Consider the following 25,809-nt stretch of genomic DNA (forward strand, 5'->3'; position numbering starts at 1 on the left):
ATGCATATTTTGCTGCATACCAAACTGCCAACTATAACTTGTTTAATTGCTTCAGAGTCACTATACAGCTGTGGTTAGATTTATCTTATACTGTGGAGATTGGATTTTAATACAAAAGAAAGACAAATCAGTTGCACTTTAGGGAATCCATTTTGAGTATGTGCAGGATTCTTTAGCTCTGCATTCATACAGAGTTTTCAGTGACGAGGTGGGTGCATTTAAAGAATATCTTCAGATCTGCTTGACAGCAGCATAAACAGATGATGTTTCAGCTAGCCAAAAGACCAACAGAGATTCCTGGGTTATGTTGTAGAGATGCTTATTGTCTGTTAGTATGGGGGTGGGGATGTTAGTCTGGATCGAGAATCTTTAATTACAGTCATAATTTGGAGATGGTGCAGAGGGAAGGAAAAGTAAACATTCAGCAATTTTTTTATTTTGGGCATGAAGCAATAACCCTCTTCTTCCTGTCAGTACAGCTTGTGAGCTATGCAAGCTTCCATGATGAGAACTGTTTGGTCAAGGGGAATGGAATGGTAGTTAGAAAAACAGATAAATAGACAGCAGATTTATTATGGCACAGATTACCAGCAACTTCAGCAATGGTGTTAGCCTTCCTGATGCTTCAGTCATCTGTGGACAACAGCATCAGCAAATATAAACCAGCCATAAAGTGAAAATGGAGTAATGTCATCTCGGCTGTGGAGAATACTAAACAAAGCAGCTGCAACTGCTTCTTCTGATTAAAAGCTAGGGCTACCGCCTGAAGGAATAGACACTAGGAGGGAGCGAGGGAAAGAGATAACAAGTGTAAATATTTTAATTACACTTTAAGAGGCAAGTTAAATATGTTTAAAATCTGCCTTCTTTGTATTTACAGAAACTCTTTGAGTGTCTTTCTTTGTTTCCCATTGGGTGATCAGTGCTGTGGATAATGGAATGTGGGGAGCAGTTAATCTCAGATACACAGCACTCGTATGCTTACTGGTATTTATTGATCAATACACGGAACATGATTTGACGCTCTGTGTCCTGTTTAACCCTCTCTTTCTATCTGTTTAAACTCCCCAGTTTTCTTTGGTAAGTGCTTGGTGTTCAGATGTGCAAAATCTGCATCAAACCAACACATACCATGAATTGCCTACAAATTAGATCTGCATGAACCTCTCTCACCTTACTAACAGCCTTCATTTGCACAAAATAAGACCAAGGGGACAAAACTGGGGATCAGAGGGGTTTGCTGTCAGGTTACATACACAGGTATCCCTCTGCACTTCTGGATCATACTAACAATAAAGCAACAATACATACTGAGCAAACCCTTGTATGTAACTGTGCTTCTGTTTGATGCTTTTGGAGCAGTTAGTTTCATTACCAAGCCCTCCTTATAAGATGTACTCATAGCATGTGAATTTATTTTCTGCTTCCTTATAAAGAGGGTAGGAATCCCTTTCCTCTGACTACTACATAAATTATGCAAAGCGTGTCTGGTGCTCCATTGGTCCATATAAAAACTAGAAGAAAGTACTTTAGATTTTTATTTGAAAATTCTGTTGTGTTAGATACCAATTTCTGGCCCTGGAGAACCTGCTGTAGAATTTATTGAAGTTACCCCTGCATTTATCATTCAGTTTCTAAGTTTCAGTTATGTAATCAGATTTTGTCCCTAACAGTCCATGTAATGTTAAACCAAGAATGTATGTCTCACCAGCCACCATATGCTTAATGTTTCCCCTATACACACACATGCTCACAACACTCACTCTGGTACTCCCACAGCCCAATCTTCTGGCAGAGTAAAAGAGCACAGCACTCATCTCTCAGGGGTTCCTCCATCTCAGTTGTGACAGTTAATACTAGTGGTTTTACCTAGGAGTCAGCACCCTCCTTTGTGCAAGACCAGCAAGATCTTAACTGGAAAAAATGGGGCCAGACTCTGTGTTCTTAGTAGCAGAGACCTTTACTAACCGCCTGAGGGCATCACTCTGACTTGTTACTGCACATCTTTTATTTCTTTTTATTTTTTGGTTTGTTCCTGTTGCGCTAATACAGATTCTAGCTTTGAAAAACTTTCTAATTTTTAGTTATAATTTTCTTCCTTTCCTCTTTGTACTAACGCTTCTCTCTAATCTTATTTGCATTCAAATTACCTCACCAGGTGGTACACCAATAAGAGGTAAGAATGCTGAACTGTGCCTCCAGTTGTCATGTCACTCCATATCCTTTCTGCCATGCCCCCCAGCAGTATGTCATCTCCAGTTATTCTTTCATTTCAAACTCTACCAGCTCACTTGCTCATCTGCCGTTCCCTCCTGTGTGTGCTTGTTTTCGTTTATTTTTAGTGTGGAATCATCCATCGCAGGTGTGCACAGGTCAAAGGGGTTATTCAACGGGAGGTTTTCAGAGTGGAGAACACTGTCCCCATTCATGCCACAGAGGTCTTGGATCTTTCACCCTCTGGGGCACCAAGTCCAGGCAGGTTTGAAATAGCTGCTGTGGTGTGTTTTGAACGATGTAACACTTTCACAAGAGAACAGTGAAACCCTTTATTCTGCATTATTGCTGACAGTAATTGAACTAATTGAAAGGAAATAAATTCATAAAATGTCAGGCAAATCTGACTTGAGGGATAAGACTCAAAGACTTTCTTTGAAAACTGAAGGTGCGCCTTTCCATTTTGCTGGCCCTTCTGATATGAAGGTGGAGGTAGAAGATGTAAGAAGCCAGCTCCACCCCTTCTGAAGCCTGACGAAGATTCATGGAGCACTGCAGCATAAAGATTTGTTGTGAGTAAATGAATCAGACACATATCTAGCTGCATTAAGTCTTCAGTTGTTCAACCCACCTCCAGCTGACAGCTCTGCATTCCCAGACCTTGCTAGTTTTACTGCCTATATGTGATAGTAACCTTTCTAGACTAAACAAAGTGGTCCCTGGAATTAATTTTAAGGTGGTAATCAGCAATATGTAATGTGACTCTGATCTCTTGTGATTTCAGTTACTGCTGTTGAGTGACCCCTGAATTTCCTGATAAACTTATTAGCACCACTTTTAAATTACACTCTCTCATTTGTCCAATGCTCCCCCTTCTTTCCTCCCCCCTCCCTCTCCACTGAATCACTGCTGGAAGTTAATAATCCAAGTCTTTGGAACTGGTTCTGTTGCTGGGGGTTAATGTCTTCAGTTCTTGTTAAGTGCTTTTGGAGCAAATGTGAGTTGCTGTTTCAAGTGTATTTGCATCAAGTTCCCTCTGTGGAAAATCTGGGTCAGGGGAAAATAAACCAAACTATAAACGTCATTTTGATATGAATGGGTTTCTCTGTTATCTTCGCTCTGGAATGCTGCAAGATTGACAGCTGTGATGTTACGCATTCTTTAAACTATTTCTCTGCTTCTAACACAAATCTTAAAGCAAAACGACAGGCTGAATACTAAGTAACCAAGCAAGCCATGTTCCTGGCCTGATCTTTGCACATAACAGGCTGGGCCTTTCCTGGCATATAATTGTCATGTGTTTCCTTTCATCAACAAGTGAGAGCATTAATGACTCAGCACCAGAACCACCTGGATGTTCTATACATCCTTTTTGGGGAAAGTGAACATATCTTTATAATGAGAATCATCCATCCCATAAAACATAAATCTCCCTATCTGAGTCCTAATGAGGTATTTTAAGAATGTGCCTGACATTATTTAAAACGTGTGTCCTGTTTGAATGTCAAAGACGATATTTCTGTATATGCCGAAAAGCCACCTCTTGGCATCTCATACAGGATTTCTGTCAGACTTACACCTTTTGTTAAACTCGCAGGCTATTGAGTCTCTAAAGATACCAACTGTGGTAGGTGAAGGCACTTTTGTGAAAGGGAGGTTATACTCACTTAGTGGTCTGTATTATGGTTCTCACTAAGGTAAGTGTTGTATTTCTGGGACGTGTTTATTTGATAAGGAAAACAAATTAATTGTTTTGTTTGTACAGTTAATTGGGTGTTTGTTTTCAATGGTTCGTGTTGATAGGTGCATTCTATGTGAATGCCTTGAAGTTCAAGCATACTCTCTGCCTATTGAATGAAAGTGTAATGGAAATCAAGTTAACCACCTGGAGAAGCAGGACAAAGTTGTATTTCTGAGACTAACCTTTCCTTTGGGCCTTACAGCCACGAGCCCTACTATTGCTGTCCAGAGGTGCTGTCATTTTTCTAACTGAGAGCAATATGTTTGCAAGGCATGTTGTCACTTTTAACATTCCCCCTTTGCCTTTCAGGTGAGACCCAGGCTGAAAGGTCAGGGTGAGTTTTGATAGACTGTTCAGAGATGCATGGGTCTAGTTAATGACTGGCAGGTTAGACAAGAAGTTGGATGAATGAATGTGTATATTGAAGTAAGCAACAACAAAAGCTGCTTTAGGGGAAGTGACTGACACATGTCCCCTTTATTAAAGTTCAAATGGAGTTTTGTGCGTTGTTATAGAATGGAATTTAATAAATATAATTGGAAATGACCTGCCCTGAGCTACTGTTCTCCTAAAAGTAGAAAATGCTGGCATGTCATGGACCTCTGATACTTCAGATTTGCCATTACAGGTACATGAGAAGAAATGAAAGTGTTAAAGGGACAACAGCATTTTTAAACGGTCCTTTTCTTCACAAAAGTATTTGGAAACAACAGAAAGCATTGGTACCAGTTTGCTGGATAGCCTTCCTCCAATTTGAGTTTAACACCTGAAAAGCAGAAAGAAAATGATTTTAAAATAGAAAAGTCTGATAATTGGCAGAGGATGGCTGACACACTTTCTATCTAATACTTCTATTGTTGTCCAAATTTCATACTGTTTTGGCTTCAGCACCTTCTTTGGCGGTCTTGTAGTGCTGCTTCCCTTGCAATCTGCATATTTCAGTCTCACCTTTTTTTTGTATCTGAAGTTTAAGAGGAGAGTACGTGAATGCCAGATGGATTATACTGTACACAAAAGTTAGAGAAATCAGTGATTGAACTGTATTCCTGCAGTTGCCCTTGCGTGCCACTCAGTTTCATAGCTCTGTCAGTGACTGCCTCACTTGTATATATAAAGAAGCTCCGCTTCATTCCAGCTCCCAGTCATGCCAATCATCAAGCTCAGAAAGGAGAGGCACAACTGAACAGGAACATAATGAGCGTCAATAGGAAAACTGCTGTGGTAGTTCCTTTCTTTTTTTTTTTTACATAATTCGCAGTAAAGATATTTACATTGGGACTGAAGGTATTTGGCTGCTATTCCATGTAGCACCCAGGATTATTAGAAATGTTGATTGGCACACCAACAGAGCAATCCTGTGCATATTTACTGAGAACTCTCACTTATGTTCAGCTAAATTTACATTCATAGAAGTGTGTATAGAGTTGGAGCCTTAGCATATATAGGAGACTTTCTGAGAGTTTGACCAGGAGTTCAAGGCAAAAGCCTGCTTTCACAACACCACAGAGGATTCTTGCATATCTGTATCTGCCAGTGCATTAAAATTGTGCAAAAATTGTCTGGATCATAATTTATATACCAGCATTCTACTTAACATGAAGCTTAGAGTTTTCAGTTTCCAGTAATTTTGCTGACAGAGCAAGATAGGTCCCACCGAACCAGAACACTGTTCTACTGTGTAGTTTAGAACTACCTGCAGTAATGCGGGGAAAGAGGGAATCTATGAAATATTTTCCAACCATCTCTGACAATGCTTATGAAGCCCCCCCCAAAAAACTGTTTTCACTTGTAAATCACATGTTAATGTAGAGCAGCCTTCCCCAGTGGTCAGGAATGATAAGTGTCCTAGTCCAAAACAGCTGAAGAATGTTCAAGTTGGGGAAGGCTGCTGTAAAACATACACATGTACCTAGAGAAGAACAGTGTAAGGAAACACTCATACACAATGTTTGGACATACATAGGTCAAGGAACAGGAGGTCAGGAGTTTGCGTCCTTTTGCCTGGGAGTTCCCTCTGCCTTCTGTCAGCCATGATGCAGATCACTGGTGCTTGCTGTTACTGCATTTAAGCATTAATGCACCATCACCATACTTAAGGATCGCCTGGTCTGGAAAAAAAAATCACAAGACAAACCTGCTAGTGCTGCTGCTACAACTTGTCTGCACAACTGAATAGCAAGATATAAAACCACAACCTGCTTGACATTATTACATGTGAAAGTATCCTGAGGTGACAGGAAGCCAGAGCCTTGTGACTGGAGCCCCTTTCCTTCCCCCCACAACAAGGAGGGCTCTCTGCATCATTTTTATTACATAGGAGAACTCTGAAGTTCAATTTTTCCTCCCTGACATATAGACTTAGGCTAAAGTCTCAGTTTATCTTTCTAAATAATGTAGGTGGCGGCACTGATTCACACTAGTTTTCCTTCTGTTCCAATGGTATGAAAACTGAATTTGACCTCCATGCCTTGAAGTGGGAAGAGCGGAGACAGCAATTTTAGCTTCTGTTCACAGTGCTGTTTTCTCTGGCAAATGGAAATAGGTTCAGACTCTGACAAGCAGACAGGTTAATGTCTTTTCTCTTGGTTCAAGGGTGTGTGCGTGTATGGTTTCTGAGCAAACGTTCTTTTCTACCATCTCTGGAATCTCAGCTTCTGGAAGAACCAAGAAGGTCTTTGCTGCTTTGGAAGTAAGGGGGTTCTACTCCTGGCAAAATGGTGTCAAGGCTGCTTCTACATTCACCCTATAATATTTTTTCCCTTAACCATTGCCATGTTTACTTGCTTCACAACCTGGATGCAGCCCATATTAAGGGATTTCAGGAGGAGACAACTGGACAGGGCTCACGCTCATCTGTGATGGGCAAGATAAGAGCAGGAATGCCATTCAAGAAGGCTGAGATCAGGTTTATATGCAGTTGCCTGGATTTAATACAAGTTGTACCATTTACAGATGCTTATGTATTAATTGTATTGTTGTATGGGCCACATTTTAAATAAATGGGGAGGTTATTTATCATGAATAAGAGAAGTAATACTCATGCTTCATTGTGGAGGGAAAGTTTAATTTTTAGAATGGAATTGACAGTTAAAAGAAGGGGAATAGTGTACAGAGGTGAAAGCTGGTTGTGCGAAAACAGTATTTATTGTGATAAGGCTAGGTTTTTGCTCTGATAGTTTAACTGGAAAGACCTGAATTCATTTGAAAGTTTCTGGGCTTGGCAGAAATGGATGTATTTCATAAGAAATGAAGTGGAAAGGTTTCAGTAACTTTTTGCCCATGCAGCTATCAAAACCGGACATAGCAGATGCCTTTTAGCAACAGCTAAGTGGAAGTGGTGTTTGGTGGACCCTCTGAGAATTGCTATGCCATGTATTTACCAGAAACCCTTCTGTCCTTGCACTCTTGATGGAGTTAGGGGCACAGAGCAAAAATTTACATGTTTTGTAAAGATTTTGTTATAACCAATATTGTCTGTGTTTTATTTTCCATGTAGGAGCCCTACAGATTGAGAACAGTGAGGAATCGGACCAAGGCAAATACGAATGTGTCGCCACAAACAGTGCGGGGACCCGTTACTCTGCTCCAGCCAACCTTTATGTGCGAGGTAAAGTTGGAGAAGGCAAACCTCCATCCCTTTCTACCTTCTCTTCCATGGCCATTCCCTCTCAAATGATCAATTTATGATGCCTTGTGAATGAAACTTAAATGCTGAGCCAGTCCATGAGTTCAAGCCTTGGAATGTCCATCCTTGCCAATCTCTCTTTTTCCTTTGTTTTCTTTTTTTGCCAGAGCGTCTTTGTGGTCAGACTGAAGAAATCAATATCATGAGGGGGAAGGGAAGGTCATGTTTAATGATGTGTTTGTTTTGTTAAAGAAGAACCTGTGTTTTGCAACTACGTGAAAATAGTGGGTCTCTCTTCCTTTTTTCTTTTCTTTTCTTTTCTTTTCTATGGCCATTTTTTTTTAAAAAAAACTTTGAGCATGAAGAACAAGATCTCTCTTCCTAAGCTTGACCTATTCTTTTGCAGGTGAGTTGGTTCATCATGTTGGCTCTGGAATAGCATGTTAGCTTTCATAAGCTCTCTTGGTCAGCTCCTCCTCAGCAATGGGAATTATCGCTGAAGCTTTTACAATAGCTTCCATTCCTGTTGAGAAACAGCTGCAGTATGTTGCTGAAAGCCACTTTGCCAGACCGTTTTTTTTTAACTTGCTATTATTCCCAGAGCTCAAAATTAGGAGTCTGTTTTTCCTACTTTGAAACTGATATTGAATTTTGCATTTGGAGGGCAAAGAATTCAGTACGTCATTAAGAACTGATGAATTTTCTCTTCTGTTGTACAAGGGGGCAATGTGCATTCTCCTTGGGCAAACCTTGCATTAGCCAGGACATTAATATTAGACATTCCTCAAAGATGTGGTTTGGTACTTGCATAAAAGTAGGAAAGAGAAGAAGAGTGTCACTGTGATGTCTTTGACTGGTTGGCAGTTAAACTCAACGTTTTATTCTTTCCTAGGTTCTGGATTCCATTAACTGCATGTTTAGAAGTAATATTTTCATCTTCATTCCTTCCTCTCTCTTTTCTCTTTCTCTCTCTCTGCCTCCCCATCCCGTTTCCTAATACTCACATACACACACCATTTATGAGAGAAAGCTGCCTTAAACCAAACTGAGGAAGAGTTATTCTCAGGAGAGGCCAAAATGACTTACTGTGTGATTGCTTCTAGGTCTCTCATTGTGTGTAGCACTCATTTTCTACAGGTGCCTTTTCATCTTGCAGAACAATTTCAACATACAAATCTGTAAGAAGCTGGAGTGTCAACTATGCTTAGAACTCTTTGTGCAGCAGAAATGCCCATTTCTTAACATAATATGATTATGATAGACCTTAAATACCCTTATATATAATTTTTGGAGCCAGCTCTAGTAAAAGTAATGCTGTATCTCCCCAGAGTAAAAGGAGGGTGTCCCATTCTATTTCAAGTATCCTTATGTCTAGCCTTTACAAATAATCTTAAGAAGGCTAGTGTTTCTTCTGAATGCACAGCTTTCCAAGGCAAAGAAACCTCACCTTTAAAGTTGCCTGATTCCCTGTTTGCTGAGACGTTATTTATTTGGCTAGAGAACTCTCCTTAGACTCTAGGGAGTGTAGTAAACTGTGACCCCAGGCTTGATTCTAAGAGCAGGTTGTTCAAATGTCTGGCTGGTGCTCGCTCGCTCTGGAGATAAGGTGACATGAGCCAAGCTTCTAGTAAGAATATGTTTCTAGCCTTGTGTGTGTGGCTCATTTTCTGTTAACTGTTGTATTTCTCAGGCATAAATTTTTGAACAAGCCTCTTTTTTATTGCATATAATCTTTACAAGGTTGGACTCTAAGCTGCAGGATTGAGATAAAGCCCTGCAGTTTATAAAAAACAGGTTACTACATAAATTGTCCCCTGTGGAGGTTTGCCATGTGTACTGTTTCCCAGACAATATTTATGCAGGTGGCTTTGTTTTACAAAACAAAATAGGTTCCCTAACCAGCTCAGTGAAAGACTTTCACAATTCCTCTGGCTCCCAGTGCATTCCCCAAACAGAAGGCTGCAGAATAGGATGTGTGTATGATTATTATCCATGGGAGGAAGGGTGGAATATAAATTTAATAAATAAGTTATGTTAGTGTAATCATGCAAGTAGCATGATAGTTTCATGGCACTAGATGCAAACAATACTGCAGCCATGACATCTTCTTGCTTGCAAAATATCCTCAGGAAGGGTTGCTTTGCATCAAGGGAGGACAGAGAGTATTTAAGCTTCTCCTCACAGTTACTTTCCCAGTGCAGCTTCTCTGTGCGTGCACGCACACACACGCGCACGCACGCGCACACACACACACACACACACACACACAGAGAGAGAGAGAGAGCTGCTTTTATCCCCACCAGTTTCCTGGACTCATCTTAACCCTGAAAACATGGAACTTGAACCCCACAAAGTAAAAGAAGATGAGGGTGGCAGTTTCAAGGGAAAGTGACTGGCAAGGGAAGGGTTAAGAACTCCTTTTTCTTCTTGCCTCGTCCCAAATGCAAGTTGCCCCCTTCCAACAGCACTTTGCAAAGGAGGAGGAGCCATTCAGGGTTTGTTGCATGTTGCTGCAATATAACATGTAGTTTGCCCCTTACCTTTGTTTAGATGAGTGTCTAGGAAATTAGCAGCATCATAGAGTGTGTGGCTTCTGAGAATAGCAAAATGGCAAACCAATGCACAGCTGATGCATTCAGAGCCACTTAGTTTTCAGTATAAGATCTCCTAGAGTTTTCGTACCTCATCTGAGTAGTTAAACGCTATAAAATAGACTAGTATCAGTATCCTAATATTACAGATTAGGAGCTGAAGCTGAGAGAGTGCCTTGTTGGGAGCCATTCATAGCTGAGCTATTTGAACTGGAGACCTCCTGTCTCTTAGCACGCACTTTGCTACACTAGCTTTTACAAACACATATAATACGTGCTCTTGGTTCCTAATGTCATGCCCATGAGAAAAACAGTCAGTTGTAAAAGGAGGTAATAGAGTTGGGGTTCTTCATAACACCATCACATCTTTCCATGAATAAAGTGTAGCATGCATGTGAGCAGGCTGAGGGTCTGGGTAGCTGTACAGAGGCTGCATGTGGCTTGTGGATCTCAAATGGTTGGATGAGCACTTGCAGCATCCCACCAAAAATGTTTTATCTCCCTGCACCCTTGAAATGGTTGTCACTTGGCCCTTTTTTGCATTTTCAGTCAGTTATTCCCCAGTCAACTACAATGGATACAAAGTTCAGGAGGGATAGCATGGTTTAGTTACATTCCTCCAATGCATAAAAGAAGTTTTCTTTCTGAGGTACATATCCTTCCATCATGTAGGGGTTCCTGAAGTGCTGTAAGACCAAACGAAATTGAGCATCAGCAAGCAGTTGCCCATCACTGTCTCATTCAGATAATGTCAACCTGGTTAGTGCTGCTATTTTGAAGGAATCGCTTTTTACAAACACTGAAATAGCTAACTGGGGCTATAGAAAAATGTTGGCCCACTGTATTCAATGAGAGTTACTTTTGACTAAACAAGTAATCAGATTGCACTGTTTATTATCAATCCCTGATGTTGTCAAAGAGCCTGATTCCTATATTTCCCAAATGTGTTAGAGAGATAGCTATACTCTGATGCCCTTTGTATCTTCTTTCTCCCATATGTGCCCACATCAGATCTTTGAGTGGAGCCCTCTCTGCAATGTGCTTTAAATGTGTAGGGCCTCTGTGTAGGGCCTTAACTTTGGAATTCCCTCCTAAACCTGGGTTTCACCTAAATGCAATGTACATTTTTGTAGGAAGCTGTATTTTGCAGAGATCCCAAATTATTAAACTAATAAACCAACTTCCACCAGCCCGACCAGCATGGCCAGTAGTCTAAGGTGATGAAAGTTGTGGTCCAACAAGTAGCTAATCTTTGTAATTTGTTCTTAGGGCAGTCCTACTATTAGTCCGAATATGACTGCTGCCTGAGTCAGCAATTTTAGGCCATAATTAAATGAAAGTAAACTGTAAGATATTTAATTTATTATTATAACACAGCTGGGTTTTACTGCTTAGATCCAAAAGATTGTGGTCTGGCCCTGTTCTTGTTGTTATATTTGTGTGTGTGTGTGTGTGTGTGTGTGTGCATTGTTTTATATACTGTACTGTTACTAGGGTGGCCATGTGCCCTACTTTATAAAGGACACTCCTCTATTTTGAAGGGCTGTCAGAGGACAGTCCTTGATTTGAAGTGCTCTCCAGTCCACTTCCGGTGTAAAGATAAAGAACCTTAAGAAAGGAGAGTGGAAAGGGCCATAAAAAAGTTAGCACGGGCAGCAGACTGAGCAGGCACACCAGTGACAATCTTCCCCACTATGGTGAGATGCATTGTATTGCTACTTAAATTATATTAGCTGTTTCTAAATTGGCAACTATACCTACAAATTAGCATATTCCATTTGTATGCAAACCAGTGTCCTCATTTGTCCTCCTTTCAGGTCATTAATTTCCTCTTTGGGGGATAATGCTTAAGTGGCCACCCCGTTACCATGTTGGCTCTTCTGCAGAGGATAGCAGAATGTTAAGTTTTATACATAAATTAAATTATCACAGTGATCAGGGTTAGCAGGAGTTTCACTGACCTGGTCTTGACTTCTTAGTTCACTTACTATTTCTCTGTTAAATACTGAGAATAGCACCATGCCTTCTCATTGCTTCTCCAATGTCATCTTTTTTATTTTGATGCTGTTTCCCTTCATCAAGTGAAGCAGACCTAATGGCTGCTGTCAGGCTACTGGCAGATGGGGTCCATAAAACACGGAATATCCAAGGCCTCTCCTGGCTCCTGTAGGTGACAGCAGGACTTGAGGTTGTGGTGTCAGGATATATTTTGCATCTTAAAAATGTTCTTTCCATGGCAGACATAATCTACAGCACTTCTTACTGTCATACTTTTAAGCCCCAGTGTTCTGAAAAGAGCAGGAGGGCTTGCTTCCTGCTGTGCTGGAGATAAGGGATGAAGAGAAGGACTCTGGGGAGAAAGTGAACAATCCAATTCACTAGGTGTTGGCATATTTACTGATAAAGCAGACACAGCTTCAACATTAGATGAGAGGAGGTACAGCCACTTCCATCCAGGGTCTTTCCTTTCCAGAGCAGAGTCAGCTACAGATGTTTGTTTCCTATAATCCATTAAATATAAGAAGTGATTAGGAGATAATCCAGCAATTAGTAACAAATTACAGGTCTCAAACTCATTCTTGACTGGCAGGCTAGACATTTATCTTTTTATATTAGTGTGTTTTGTAAGTGCACCTAGTTTTGTTGTTATGATGTTTCCAAAGTATTTTAACCTCAGTTTCATCATTTTAGCTTCTAGTGACAGTTCTGGTTTAATTTGTTCTAACATCCAATTATTTGTCTTTTCGCAGTCCATGGTATACACAAAGCTCTCCTCCAACACCACATTTCAAAGGAGTTGATTTTTCTCTTATCTGCTTTTTTCACTGTCCAACTTTCACATCCATACATAGAGATAGGGAATACCATGGTCTGAATGTTCCTGACTTTACTGTTCAGTGATACATCTTTGCATTTGAGGACCTTTACTAGTACTCTCATAGCTGCCCTCCCCAGTCCTAGCCTTCTTCTGATTTCTTGACTGTTGTCTGCATTTTGGTTAATCACTGTGCCGAGGTATTGATAATCCTTGACAAGTTCAATGTCCTCATTGTCAATTTTAAAGTTACATAAATCTTCCGTTATCATTACTTTAGTCTTTTTGACGTTCAGCTGTAGTCCTGCTTTTGTGCTTTCCTCTTTAACTTTCATCAGAATTCATTTCAAGTCATTACTGGTTTCTGCTAGTAGTATGGTATCGTCTGTATATCTTAAATTATTAATATTTCTCCCTCCAATTTTCACATCTCCTTCATCTTGGTCCAATCCTGCTTTCCGTATGATATATTCTGCATATAGATTAAACAAATAGGGTGATAAAATACACCCGTCTCACATCCTTTCCGACGGAGAACCAATCGGTTTCTTCATATTCTGTCCTTACAGTAGCCTCTTGTGCAGAGTATAGGTTGCGCATCAGGACAATCAGATGTTGTCACACACCCATTTCTTTTAAAGCATTCCATAGTTTTTCATGATCTACACAGTCAAAGGCTTTGCTGTAATCTATAAAGCACAGGGTGATTTTCTTCTGAAATTCCTTGCTCCGTTCCATTATCCAACATATGTTTGCGTTATGATCTCTGGTACCTCTTCCCTTTCTAAATCCAGCTTGGACGTCTGGCATTTCTTGCTCCTTATATGGTAAGAACCTTTGTTGTAGAATCTTGAGCATTACTTTACTTGCATGGGATATTAAGGCAATAGTTCAATAATTACTGCATTCCCTGGGATCCCCTTTCTTTGGAATTAGGATGTATATTGAATGCTTCCAGTCTGTGGGCCATTGTTTAGTTTTCCACATTTCTTGACAGATGTTTGTCAAAATTTGGACAGATTCAGTCTCAGTAGCTTGTAGCAGCTCTATTGGTATGCCATTTATTCCTGGTGATTTGTTTCTTCCAAGTATTTTAAGAGCAGCTTTCACCTCACATTCTAAAATTTCCATCTGGCCAGCTTGCCTGGCATACCATGTGAAATGAGTCTCTATACTGATGAGCTGTATAGCATTACTGTGCACTTCAGATAGCAGTCTTCTTTTCATGTTACCTACCTCACTATTAGTTCCCTTTTGTGGAATGCTGGTAATTTTGCAAAGAGTAGCCTCTAAGGACTAGTTCTCACTAAGATAGCAAACCCACATTTGGGCTGAACCACTTTAGACTTCTGAGGAGTTCACATGATTGAATGCTCTCTTCCATATAAAAATATTGCCTCCACCTAGAAAACAAAATGTCACAGGGAAGGATTGTAGCCTAGCCTTCTCTCTGACAATGCTAGTTTACTAATGTACAGAGATGTTATTTTATTTTCCCACACTGGGCAGTGTTAATTCATGTAAACCACTAACTGTGCTCTGAAGTGGTACAGCCAAACACAGGTCTACTCACTGAGAAGTAGGACTGCATTGGGGAGCTGAGCTGAAATTCAGACCCTTCCTAATTGCTGAGATTTCAAAGATTTGAACCTTTCCTTAGCAACTTAACTTAGCTTCCTATCCAATATGAACATATTAGATTAAATAATAGAAACGTATTACCAGTCCTACCCAAAGGCTGAACTTTTGCTTTCCCATCATACCCTAGAAACTAAGCAACTACAGAAGTGGTACAGCCCTCTTGTTATCCTCTGAAAAGACAAAGTACTTTCCATCCACTTCTGGATGGTGACAAGGAATAAGTAGAACCAAAGCTATCTTTTCATCTTTTGTCCTTAATAGCTACTGGAACAGTTTTCATGCTGGTCCTTGAGGAAGTGGGCACATAAACCTCTATTATCTGCAAAGAAAGGGGTGCAATGTTTGCTCTCCTTCCTCCCCCACATCTATAGTGTATCAGTGCTGAGAATAAGTACTATGGATTATATTTTAGGTTGCATGGTACCTATTGATGCAATCTATTTAAGGAGCCAAGTAGGTGGCTGTACATCAGTAGAACTGGTTGAAATTTCATCCTTGCAAATGAATTACTGATGGAATTGTCCATAGTGTATATTTTTCCATTAAGGATTTTTAATTGATAGAGTATTCTGCTGACAGGCAAGGTTTCCTTCCCTGTCTTTTCCCACCCCTAAAATGTAAGTCATAAGCAGTTTGTAACCACCAGAACAGCCTCTGCATTCTCTCAGCAAGGGTTCAATTTCAGGCGATTCACCACAGATATTAGCTGCTGTAAGGTCATTCCTGCAAAGGAAACAAGATCTTCTATGCCCTTCAGGGAAACAAAACTAACCTATTACTGTCTCTCCTGCAGGAACAAAACCAGGAATGTACTGGATTGCCCTGCTGATTTGGGGTGACTGTTGCTTTGACTTCTTGCCTTACTTTCTTTCCGTTTAGTACATCAGAGGACCTGACACAGCAACTGGTTCATACTAAACTAATGTTTCTCTGCTACCTTTAGCTCTGTTTGGAAAGAGGGAGCGAGAAGCTATTCGTGCCAGAAGAATTTCCATTGTTCACCAGGACTGCTTCCTCTATGTTGAGGAGCGATGGGGCATGCGTACTTATACTGATATCTGTGTGTGAGAAAGACAGTTGGGGGTTAAAGTGCCTCTGCTGCCATCTGTATAATGGAGCTTGGCACTTGACTTGAAATCCTGTGTGAAATGTGGTGTGTATGTATGTGAATGTGTGCACATCTGTTCCTGTCTGTGTTTGGCTAGAAGTAGGGCTGCCTATCAAAATCATCTTAGCTCTTGGTATGACTGGGATACATGTTCCAATATCTTGAGGGCTGGGTTGTATGCATCTGGATGAGGAAGAGAAGCTGGATCCAGTGTTCTGTGGCAGGAATGGGGTGTGTGTGTGTGTGTGTGTGTGTGCGTGCGTGCATGCGTGTGTGCTTGCACAGCGGGCAGTCCTGGCCACTCTCTACCATCATGTCTTGTTGTTTCAGTGCTGTGCAGACACATGCAGCTTGGCCTGTTTTTACTCTCTGTGTTTTTCCTTGTCTTTTTTTATTCCCTTCTCATCTTCATCGCACAATGTCATCAAACAAAACAAACTTTCATCTCTCAGATCCGCGAGAAGGTTGGTCCTTTTCACTTCTTATCCATCTACAGTATGCCACCTCTGATGAGATTTTTCCAGTAAGGGATGGAAAGCCAGCCCTGCAAGGGGAGGGTCTGATGCCCCCTGGCTCCCTGCCAGGCACTGCCATAGCAGGCCTGAATCTGCTTCCTAATTGCTATGTCCTTGCTGACAGCATTGACCACACTGTTTGCATGCCTTTGTCGCTTGATGTTTAAAACGCACAGACCCTTTTCTGCATGCAGCCCATCCCAAAGATTTCCTTGTTTTGAGGTGAGAATGGGGTGCATGCACTTAGAGAGTAGGGAGCAAAGAGGGTTTTGATTTAATCTGTTTCTTTGTTAGACTCCAATGTGGTCTTCTCTTTCTGTTGAGGGGTGCAAAGTACTGATTTGAAAGTTAGATCAAAATGGATACCCCTCTTAGACAGTGTAAGCTGCTTGGAGATGAGTAGGGGGAGGTAGGAACATAGCTGCCTTTTTAAAACTTTGGATTTGTTTTGAAAAGAAGCAAATGGCTTCCACATGACACTCTGTTGAGGTGCTGTGTTCATGATACATGCAAAATACCACAGATGTAATTGAAAAAACAGAGTTTTCTCATGCTGGGTCATTTTGTTTACAGGAGCGTAACCTGCAAGCCTGAAACCCAGGGGCATCATTCTTCCCTGGACAATGACTCAGCAAGGGCAACAACTGCACTAAAGGAAGGAAGGTGTGCTGTTACCTTACCTGCCTTATTGATGGTGCTGTGTTGCACCAAGGTCTTAGATAAAAGGTGACTGGTAGACATCAACATCTGTGGAAGGCTTAAGCAACTCTAATATTTCCCTTAAAGTTCAACTGCTGCTGTAGGTCAGATATTTTCAAAATAGTGCTGAGTATTGAAATTAGGGAAGCAAGCTGTCTGGGCTTGGCAATATTACAGCCTGGAGTAATTCATACATATATCAACAACTTTCTACTACCCAAAGTAGCATCCCTTCTATGAAGGAAACAGAATCCAGAATTTTAGGAATCGTTATGTCCTGAAAGGTTAGATTATTAAATAATGATGAATGTTGAAAGTTAGGGCATGTCTACACAGCAGTTCTGAAGGGAGATTAATGTTTATCCAGCTCCTCCTGTCCACATGCTCCACTATTTCATCCCATATTTGTCCCACACCTTTGCCTGGTACCTGTAGTGATCATAGGACAATAGGTAGTGCATTCTGCATGACAGAACTTCTGGTTGGAATCTGCATTTAAAAAGGGCCTACTTATTTAAGTTACCTTCAGTGTTCTGTTGCTTGTGCTTCTAGTTCAGCGCAACAGCACTAAAATGTGTGAAGCTTGAGGAGCTGCTATTTGGACATGCCTTAAACTGAGACCCCTCAAGCTGCTAGTCTGCCATACTAAGTGGGCTTCATTAGGACTGTAATTGGAACATGTTTAATGAGCTACCATTGCAGTTATCCTGAATATTCTCCCCTTAGACAACAACAGGTTAAGAAAGTTTTCAGGCTTAAACTAAAGCTTGTTGAGGATAACATTCTATGTGATCCTGGCAGGAATGGAATCTGAGAGATAGTGGAAAGTTCCTAAAGCTGCATAGATTCTATGTGCCTTGTGCTCTACTGTGCAAGGTCAAATAACCTGAAGAAATTAAATCCCTTTTTCCAGTGGAACCCTCAAGCGTCTATCAATAGCAGCAGTAGCCTTGGCTGGCAGGTGGACACTTAGGACTGTTTTGTGTATTATATTTTTTCCAGCATGGGTGTAGAAGAAAATGCTTATACCTTCACATATGAAAATCATGAGGGTGACTTATTTTGTCCAGTGCACATGTATGTGTGTGTGTGTTTTATTATAAGTTAAATTTTACAAACCTAGAAACACATCATTAAAAATATTCACTAAATCTATCAAAATAGTTCATCTTGCAGACTCCTTCTCAGTTGTCTTTATCTATTTATTTATTCTTTTGAAGCCAAAGTAGCTTCTGTGGCAAAATAGACACACTGTTTTCATATTCCCAGATGTGCATATTTCCCATCACCACTGTAGGAAAAATGGCATATGTGAAACAGCCCTTGACCAGAATGGTGTTTGGTCCCGGCCCACCAGAAATGTCCCAAAGCTCAAATACCTAATGGGAAGAGATATGTTAGGTACTAAATATTCCAGTGGGATGCTCCAAGGCTTATAATTTGTTTGGCACTGATAATTTACATCTTAAGTTTTTTTTTCCAGCTTTACTTACAACTATGTACTGTTCACCCATGCATTTAATTATTGCTCTGTGATTGCTACCAGGTTATTTATTAAAGAGTTATTTTATCTTGATACAGCAACTCTTTTCTCTCTCCCCCTCCTTAATGCTGTGTTATTTTCAGAGGTGAATGAATGCAAATTTCAGAGCGGCACAATCTGCCTCTCCTTTGCTTTGCTATTAGCATGTCACTGGGCCGAGCTGTGATGGTTCTTTGGCATTGCTCTGCTGTAATGATAGATCCTCTTTTATATGGGGTTGTCAGCACAAATAATTAGGTCTAAAAGTTATAGCTGAAATATAATCCAAAAATGGCTAAGCCCTGTTTTGGAAATTGTCTATAAAATGTCAGCACTCAAGGATGTATTGGGAACATAAATAGTGCAGCATTGTTTGAACAGGAGATTAGACTCTAAATGCATTTTTCCTTCTTCTAGTCTTTCCCCTCCTGCTAGTGATTCTGTCAATAGATTGTGAGGCCCCAGGAGCTACCTTTCCAGCTGAAGATTTTGTTTAAAATAATAGTGACAAGGATGAGAAAAGGGTGGAGGAACTATCCAGATCTGCTAATACTGATATGATAATATTTCCAAATTGTGTGTTCTCCATCTTCCAGAAGGAGGTGTGATGAGCAAAGTAAAGCTAGAGCAATGGTCACAGAACATCACGGGAGAAAGGAGTGTTCAGTTTCCAAACAACGGTGCTTTAAGCCCAGCCTTCCCGCAAAGTCCAAGGCATATGTGTAAACTGACCCAAGTAGCATAGTTGTATAGGTGTCAGGAAGGTGAGAGCCAAATTCATATTATGGAAGAATTGGTGCAGGAGGCAATTGTCTTTGGCATGGGAAGCTTGCTAAGTCAGCTAACCCTACCTGAAGGAGTGGAGCTAACGATGTAGCCAGGAAGTATGGTGGCAATGGCACAATTAATTATTAAGGTCCTTTAAAATAATTTAGCATGGATGCTGCTATCCACTAGTGCTAATGCTAATTAATAAATAATAATAATAATAATATGATGCCATCTATCAGGAGAATTGGTTGGAATTCACTTTTTGCTTTGAATGAACATTGGCTAGCTGATGGCTTTCACTTTCTGCCACTCTCTATACTCTTATTTTCCAGTGCTCTTCTTCTCTTAGCTTTGTTGCAGCAATCATTTAATAGTTGTTAAGCAGTTGCTTAGTGCCTGGAGTTTCCCGAGATGGAAGTAGAAAAGTGGTGGGAGGAAGACTTTTAGTGAGATGACCTCAGTGTTTTTATGAAATCTGAGAAGCAGCCACTCAAATATGAGAGAAGCAGAGTGATTGATCCATGCTCATTTGTTCTGGATGCAAGGAAGGTGCATGCTAATGCATGCTAAATTATTAACACTTCTCCACCTCCCTTTGTGGTATTGTCTGCTTCTCCCCTCCCCTCCTTCCAGAATGTGAAGCTGGTCTCTACCGGTGTGTTTTTCTTACCTCCACTGCCGTGAGATCGCTCAGGATATGCTGTGTTACTTACTTTTTCACCTTGATTGCCAAATGATTGCCCTGCCTGCATGCTCATTTCAGTGAGGAAGCCTTGGGAATTTTCCTTTTTTGTAAGTTGCACATGATGCCATGCTCTGAGATGAGTGACAGTGAATTTCATGTTCAATAATCTGCTGAAATAAACATTGAACATCTTCGCCTATAGACCTCTAACAATAGTTTCCCCCATGTGGTTCTTCCAAAATCTCCAAGTTGCTCACTTTCGCTGTGTCCAGAAAGAGTTTACAGAAAACAAAACAAAACCCTGACAAATTCTGCTGAGAAAAGAATTCTTGTTAGCGTGAATAAAGCTAGGAGCGTTTGGCATTTATTGCAATCTGCAGATTTCTGCAATTGGCAAGAATGGAGCTGTCTTAGATTATTTATTACCATGCCAGAGAAGGGAGAGGGCCTGGAGCCTGGTGGAAGCTAGAGCCACATATGCTGTACGTGGATTTGCATTCTGTGTAAGCGACTTTCACCAGAGCGGCGAAAGTCAGACTTTCTGCCAGAGGAGTCTAATGCTGATTGACAGCCCTGCTCCACATCCCACTGGCTGCCAATTACCCTAGAATCCTGTACTAGGTTGGAATTCAGCTCTTTTATAACCTTTCCAGGCATTCTTTCTAGCCTGGATTGAAAATAGCCTCTCTAAACCCATCTTTCCCTCTTCTAAGATCTCAGTATGTAGTTGAATGGCCAAAGAAAGATTTGAAGGGAGGCTGATACCTTCTCCCTCTAGTGAGGCACGCATCTGAGCCTCCATTGATTGCCCTGCCCGTTCTTCCTCTCTACATAATGAGAGCTACCGTTGGATTTGCAGCACTTCTGATGAATATTTGCAACCAGATTGGAAGAGAGAAACCACCAAAGTGTTGCTGCAGAGGGAGGCAAAGCAAGAGGTCAATAAACAATGAATCCTATAGGATTCTCCAGCACCCCTTAATGGGGAAGCTCTTTTTCCTCCCTTATGACCAACAGAAACAATCTCTCTTGGTAATACTATACAATTCGTAGCCTATTTAGTGTGGCTGGAGGGTAATTTGTTGAGGCTAGGTCAATTGCATAGATCTTTAATAGGGCAATCTCGCTGCCCGAGGACAAGCATTTGGGGGGAATGGAAGACTTTCAAAAACAGTGAAGAACTAAGTCAGCAGCCTCACTTATCCACCTTTATGTCCTGTCACCAATCTAGAACGATTGCTGCATCAAGGTGCCAATAAAAAAGAAAGGGGTCATCAGCTCAGTGTCTGTGATGGCCTCAGGGACAGGCGTATCTGTGCTCAGTCATAAGAGTGACATTTGGCTGTGTTGTTTTGCAGAATCAGGAGTGCTTTGATTTTTGATCCTCTCTTTGAGTAACCTACCCTTGGGGAAGGGGCTTGCCTACAGCCTTTCTTTAAATCTACTTGGTTTTGTGTGGGAAGTGGTGGGGGAAGGAGACTTTCATTGCCATTCATCCTGTGGCTGGGCTAGAAGAGACCCATCTCTGATACATTGTCAAGTAACCTTTTCTTTTCCCCTGCTGCTAGAATAGTAAACAGCAGCTTTCAAAAAGGGTGAGAGGTTTTCTCAATAGCACTTTGGTGAATGAACTAAAGCGCTTATCGGCAGATTCACAAGCTGTGTTCTTTCTTCCCAAGCATGGTCCTGACAGGTCCTTTTACTGCCACGAAGGAGACAGCTGGGGACTGATGTCTGAGAGATATGTTAGGGAGTACTGTTGTGATGGAGATTCACTCTAATTCTAACCACTGCTCATGCATGCATTTAAAGGTGGCTTATATAATCAGAGGTAGTCATAGGAGTGATCTTGTCTGGTTCTCACTGGAGTGGATGGCAGAAGTGGTTTCTGCACACTACTGGTTTCTTTCAGCCCACCTGCATGAATTCCTCCCAGTCTCATTCCTGTGTCCAGTGCCTGCATATGTGCATATCACACACACCCCACTCTGTTTTCTGTCCAGATTTTATGTTGCGGCTTCTTTCCCATCCCTGGCCTCCTTGTCTGGCGCATGCCATGCATGGGCCTGTTGCATTACTACTGAAGCTTGCTTTTCTTTGAGACCAGTTTGGTTGTTGAGCGGGTGGGAAGATGGTCAGTCCCTGGATCGATGTGCAACATATGAATAGCCTCTTCCTGTACTGGCTCAATACTATGTTCATTGTGAGGGGAGAAGAGTCCTGCCTCTTGCCAATCAGAATCAGGCTGCGTTGGACAACCACCCCATCATGTTGACCCATTGCCATGTCCATCAAGTACCTGGGTATTCTCATAACTGTGTTAGAGCACTGATTTGCTTTAATTTCTTTCTTGTTTGGGGGACACTCCTCCATCAATCACGTAGCAAGTCTTTTACTGGCATGCATGTAACAATTGATTTGAGATTGAGTAATTGATTAAAAGAAACAACCTGCAGGACTATAGATTTAGTCATTTGGGGAAAAATATATATTTTATATGCAAACATGCATATATTCCCCCCACCCCAAGGTATTAAGGAGCTAATGAACCCTGCTTTGTCACTGAGATAGTGTGTAGTATATACACACACAGTCAACACAATTGTCTAATTTATCCCCAAACCCTCACTCTGTTGTACATGCTGGTGTGGGGGCTTCAGTGTTCAGTCTGTTTCTGCAAGTCTGCCAGGTTGGGAATGAATAATCAAAGAGAGCTCAAGCGAAATTTGATTAGGGGAAGTGTCAGCCTGTCAGGCTGAGCTGAGTCTTGTCAGCCTTTCTGTCAGCAGCTGCCCCTTTTCTAATGAGATTTTGTGGTGCTGGGATGGCACAGGAGGCGGCCTAGCATGAGGTGCTCCCAATGGGCTTTAGCCCCTGAGCATCCTATCCTATCTTGCTAACAAATAGTCCACCCCACTGCTTTTCAGCCAACCCTGTCCCTCCGCATTGCAGCTCTTCACTACTCTGCCAGCCCTGTCTGTGTGGATCGAAGAGGCTAAGATATTAAGGGGGGGACTCCCCATAAACATGTAATGACATCTTCATTCGAGAGAAGCTGGCTTCCCAGAAGAGACATATTGCATCCTTTCCCCCCTTTTAAATAAAACCTGAAATGAGCTTGCCCAGGGGAGACAAAGATTTACTCTGCTCAGATTTCCTGCTTAAATTGGCCCATAACATTGGCCTTAGAAAAGGGTCCTCATTTCTCAGTGTCATTTCCCTGAATGAAGTGTGTGCAGCCAACAGCCAGAGAGCTTTAGCAGGCCTGAGGGTTTGCCTACAAATAAGTCAACTGAGAATTTGATTTGAAGGGATGCTGCATGGTGAAATAAGGAGTGATCTGTGTCCTGGAGAGCTTTCCCAAAGGTGGGGAGGGAGGACCTTGTCACCCAGGCCCTCTGCTGTCAGCTTGGATCTCATCTCCTGTCCATTAGGATGAAACCCCTACCCAGCAAGATGATCTGATATGGCTTTGAAGTGGCCAAGGCTCATTGCTGCATCTTCCACAGGAATACTGTTTGAGCTAACAGTAACATATGCATTAATTTAAAAAGAAAACCCTGAAACTGCCCCTACAAAATAGGTTTGGTCTGCAGGTTGCTGTACTGTGAAACCAACCAGTTTAGTAGATTATTCCACCTTGCAGAGGTTCTGTATACCCTATGGATGGAGAGTGAACATATTTTCTAATTAGTGCTGTTGAAACAGGGATACATTTTAGTGTCTGTGATGTAGCTTAGGTGAGAGAAGAATTATGGTGCCAGCCCTACTGTTGGGCTTCTGCCAAAAAGACCAGTGGTTCAGAAGGAGAACCCAAGGGTATGAAACATGGCAGAGCAGTGAACAGCTCTTGTGCATATTTTTTTTTACTGGATTGATTTGCTACTACTTAGGACAAATGTTGATCCTTCCTCCACCCCCCTCAGTTTTGAAGCAAGTGAGTATCAGTGCCTAGGCTGTGACCCTACTAGTTGTCTGTTCCTTGTTTCAGTGCGGCGAGTGTCACCTCGATTTTCAATCCCTCCAAGCAACCATGAGGTGATGCCTGGAGGGAGCGTGAATCTCACATGTGTAGCAGTAGGGTCTCCAATGCCCTATGTGAAATGGATTGTTGGAGATGTGGAGCTGACAAAAGAAGATGACATGCCGATGGGCAGGAATGTTTTAGAGCTGACCAATATCACGCAGTCAGCCAACTACACCTGCGAAGCCATGTCCTCTCTGGGTGTAATCCATGCAACAGCACAAATCACTGTCAAAGGTAAGAAGCTACTCCATGCTATCCTGTACCCCTACATAGCACAGCCCTATCCCTACCAAGTAGCAGAATGGGATGACGTTGTGACATTAGCCCTATTTAATCATTATTTGTGTGAATGGGCAATGTGAGTACAAATGTGCTGTGGGGCCTCACCTTTAGCCCTCCCCCCGTTGTCATACAACTCCTCGCATGTTCATAGGTAGCAGGGAGTCTGCTGTACTCATGTAGCCTGCATGATCAGGGATCTAAATCATGCAGAGACAAGTACAGCAGGCTGTCCTTCCCGTTCCCCCCCCCCAAATCAGATTTTGCTGTGAACATATAGGGAGCTGGAACGACGACAGGGGATGGTACCAAAAATTGGCCCTGCAGCTACTCTCATTGCCCATTCAAGTGAATAATGACTAAGACATGAATCCATATTTTGGGGGGAATTATTCATGAATCGTGAAGACTCTAGAGTGAGATAGATTTCTGTTTGGCTGCACCTCCCTGTGGTGTGGTTGTTTTTTATTTATTTTTATTATTATTAACAACAACAACAACAATAATTAATTAAAATTAGCCAGACTCAGGTTATGTGTGATGCTATCTACTTTGCTCTTCTGATTCAGAAATCTCACAGTGCAACCATAGTTAAACTATAGAATTTTCTCCCACAAGATGTAGTGATGGCCATCAACTTGGGTGGCTTTAAAAGAGGATTAGACAAATTAATGGAGGATAAATCTATCAATAGCTACCAGCCATGATTCCTGTGTTCTACCTCCACTCTCAGAGGCAGCATACCCTGCATACAATTTGCTGTGAATTGTAAATAGGGAGAGTGCTATTGCACTCAGGTCCTAGTTGTGGGCTTTATATGGGCATTTGATTTGCCTCTGTGAAAACAGGATGTTGGACTAGATGGGCCCTTTGGCTTGGTCCAGCAGGGCTCTCTTGCTATAGAAAGTCCCAGGTTGCAGTAGGAGTAGGCCCAGTATTGAAAGAAGTAGAGAGGAGGTTTTATCTTTGGAAATTTGAAGGGGATAGAGGAGAATCTGGAAACAATTGTGAAAGAGATCTGTAATCCTTAACCTTCCTGACAGTTGCAAGATTCTATCCCAGACACGAATCACAGAAGACTTTTAAGACACATCCACCATGCCTTCCCCCTTGTTGTTGTTATCCAACATTTATCTCCAATGCCCTTCCTCATTTGCCTTCTTGTAAAATAAAGGTTTCCTTTCAGTGCATAAATAGAATGGCCAAACATCAGAATTATAGAGCAAGGCCCAAGGAGAAATGCTAAGGGGTGTTCTCTGCAGTAGCCTTTACTGTAATTCAGCTTTTCTGTTTTTTGGTTTTCCCATTTATCTGGATAGGATAAAATGGCACCCAGGACAGCACATCTCTTCAGTTCACTTGACAAAGTCTTATGCGAGTGTCTGCCTCTCAGTGCTGTTGCCTTATCCAAACATCCTCATACCTAAAGTGATTTCAGTATTTTCATTAATCCAGCCCCAGAGGGTGATCATTAAGGGAGTCAAGGAATCCCTCAGTCTTTTCCTCATGGCAATAGGTGCTTTTCTGGTGCTCAGTTCCATAGCCAATACACAGAAGGATCCCTGGGTAGCACAGG

At 41.6% G+C, this 25,809-nt stretch overlaps 1 protein-coding gene across 10 annotated transcripts in view; it reads left to right on the forward strand.

The window, feature by feature from the left end:
- The window catches only part of PTPRF (protein tyrosine phosphatase receptor type F), an 834,986-nt gene that overhangs the window by 712,172 nt on the left and 97,005 nt on the right, over positions 1-25,809 (forward strand). For all 10 annotated transcript variants that reach the window (XM_061632671.1, XM_061632670.1, XM_061632668.1 and 7 more), the window contains 2 exons: positions 7,452-7,562; positions 23,919-24,188. In XM_061632671.1, coding sequence (XP_061488655.1) covers positions 7,452-7,562; positions 23,919-24,188 — 381 coding nt within the window. The remainder of the gene's footprint in view (positions 1-7,451; positions 7,563-23,918; positions 24,189-25,809) is intronic.

This window comes from Rhineura floridana, chromosome 6 (genome assembly GCF_030035675.1).
Source record: "Rhineura floridana isolate rRhiFlo1 chromosome 6, rRhiFlo1.hap2, whole genome shotgun sequence".
In the NCBI taxonomy this organism is placed as follows: Eukaryota; Metazoa; Chordata; class Lepidosauria; order Squamata; family Rhineuridae; genus Rhineura; species Rhineura floridana.